General features: G+C 37.0%; 1 protein-coding gene across 3 annotated transcripts in view; it reads right to left on the reverse strand.

The window, feature by feature from the left end:
* Positions 1-1,650, reverse strand: part of LOC110412817 (splicing factor U2af small subunit B-like) — a 3,453-nt gene that overhangs the window by 1,132 nt on the left and 671 nt on the right. For 2 of the 3 annotated variants that reach the window (XM_021423446.2, XM_021423444.2), the window contains exons 2-5: positions 1,366-1,452; positions 1,197-1,278; positions 753-879; positions 206-665 (exon numbers count right to left, since the gene is read on the reverse strand). In XM_021423446.2, the coding sequence (XP_021279121.1) occupies positions 251-665; positions 753-879; positions 1,197-1,278; positions 1,366-1,452 (711 nt within the window). In that variant the 3' untranslated portion in view covers positions 206-250. Of the gene's footprint in view, positions 1-70; positions 82-205; positions 666-752; positions 880-1,196; positions 1,279-1,365; positions 1,453-1,650 lie in introns of all 3 variants that reach the window. The other variant, XR_002444905.2, reaches the window with a different exon arrangement.

Here is a 1,650-nt window from a genome sequence, read left to right on the forward strand (position 1 = left end):
GTTGTAAAAGGCATGGACCTAAAAGAAAAAGGTAAAACAAATTTCAAATCCATATCAAAGAATTGTGAACCTGCACACCACCTGCACAGTGGAAAATGGGCAGTAAGCTATATTTCCTGAATGTTTGGTCTTAGCAGAAATATTTCTTCTTCTACTGAGGAAGCAAAATATGAAAATAATAAAAGAAAAAGATTGGGAGACAAACCAGACAGAGTGATTTAATCAAGGATCAATGGCCTCCCAACTGAGGCTACTCCAGCTGGTGCTGATAGGTCTTATCATCATTCTGCACATATCCATTGTTACCATTCTCATTGTTATTATTGGCAGCATTATTATCAACTTTGTTAGCATTTTCTTGTTGTTCCCTTTCACGGTTCCATTGCTCAATTTTAGCACGTCTCTCTTCACTGCCTTCACGGACTGGGCTACGATTCCTCTTTCCCCCAGGGCTTCTGCTCCGTCCTCTCCTATGGCCAGGACTTGTACTTCTATTCCTTCTGCTCCGGTTTTCATGATAACGATCCCTATCATCATACCGTTTACTGTGTCCACGCCCACCATGAGAGCGCTCCTCATGACTACTACGATGCCTTTGAGGGCTTCTGCTTCTGCTATGACTTCGCCTCCTTCTATACCTCCCAAATAATTGGCGCTTCAACTCCCTAATGAAAATCAACACAATCAATTTAGACCTATTAAACCATGACCATATACAGGTAAAGCAGATTTGGAAACAAAAAAATTCCAACCTGCTGATTCTTTTAAGGTGCATAAAATTGCAATATCCACCACGGTTGCAAGTGTTCTCATCATACTGCCTACAGGTGGCTTCACGGAAGTCTGTCACAGGTGAGAAGTCCACAATGATAGGACGAGCTGCAACAAAAAGTAAGGCAATTTAGTGATACAAGTATCTATTATAATACACTTCCAAAATAACCAATAGGTAGGAGCTAATACAAAATGACAACTTAACACAGAAACATCTGTCAGGAATTATGAAAAGATAGAAACTAATACAAAAGGGTAAAATAAGAACACAATCATCGATTGAAATACCAAACTTACCAATAGATAAAACCTAATACAAAAGAATAATGTAACTTATCCACACAAGCAATTGTTGCAATTCGTATCTATAACTGAACAATGGACATAAAAAGAAAAATACAAAAAGATAGAAGATGTCAAACCAGCATAAAATCTTCCGCTAAGGTTCCTAAGTGCATTTGCAGCATGTTCTTCCTCTCTAAACTGGACATACACATTGCCCACCTGTCCATGAAATCGAAGTATACTTAACATTTCAAATTATCAAACAAAGATAATCTCAAAGATGCATTGCCCAAAGAAAACACCTACCATATGATCAGCCAAGTTGTCACATATATTCAGACTCTCAAGTTCACCATACTTGCTCAGTTCCTCAAATAAATCCTCATAAAAACCCTGCAAAATTAGCATCGAGCATGTAAGACTCTGCTTACTTTGTTACAGTAACTGCTTGCTTTTCGCTGTGAAATGCAAATTCATAATTTCTATTATATTATTTAAGTTACTATATTATTTCAAATGCATAGGATTTCACAACGTTAACATCAACTACCGCATTTAATACAAAAATATTTTTAAAAATAGTAAAACCGA

The sequence above is a fragment of the Theobroma umbraticum genome, unplaced genomic scaffold (assembly GCF_002168275.2).
Source record: "Theobroma umbraticum cultivar Fairchild unplaced genomic scaffold, ASM216827v3 scaffold_95.0, whole genome shotgun sequence".
NCBI classification, from domain to species: Eukaryota; Viridiplantae; Streptophyta; class Magnoliopsida; order Malvales; family Malvaceae; genus Theobroma; species Theobroma umbraticum.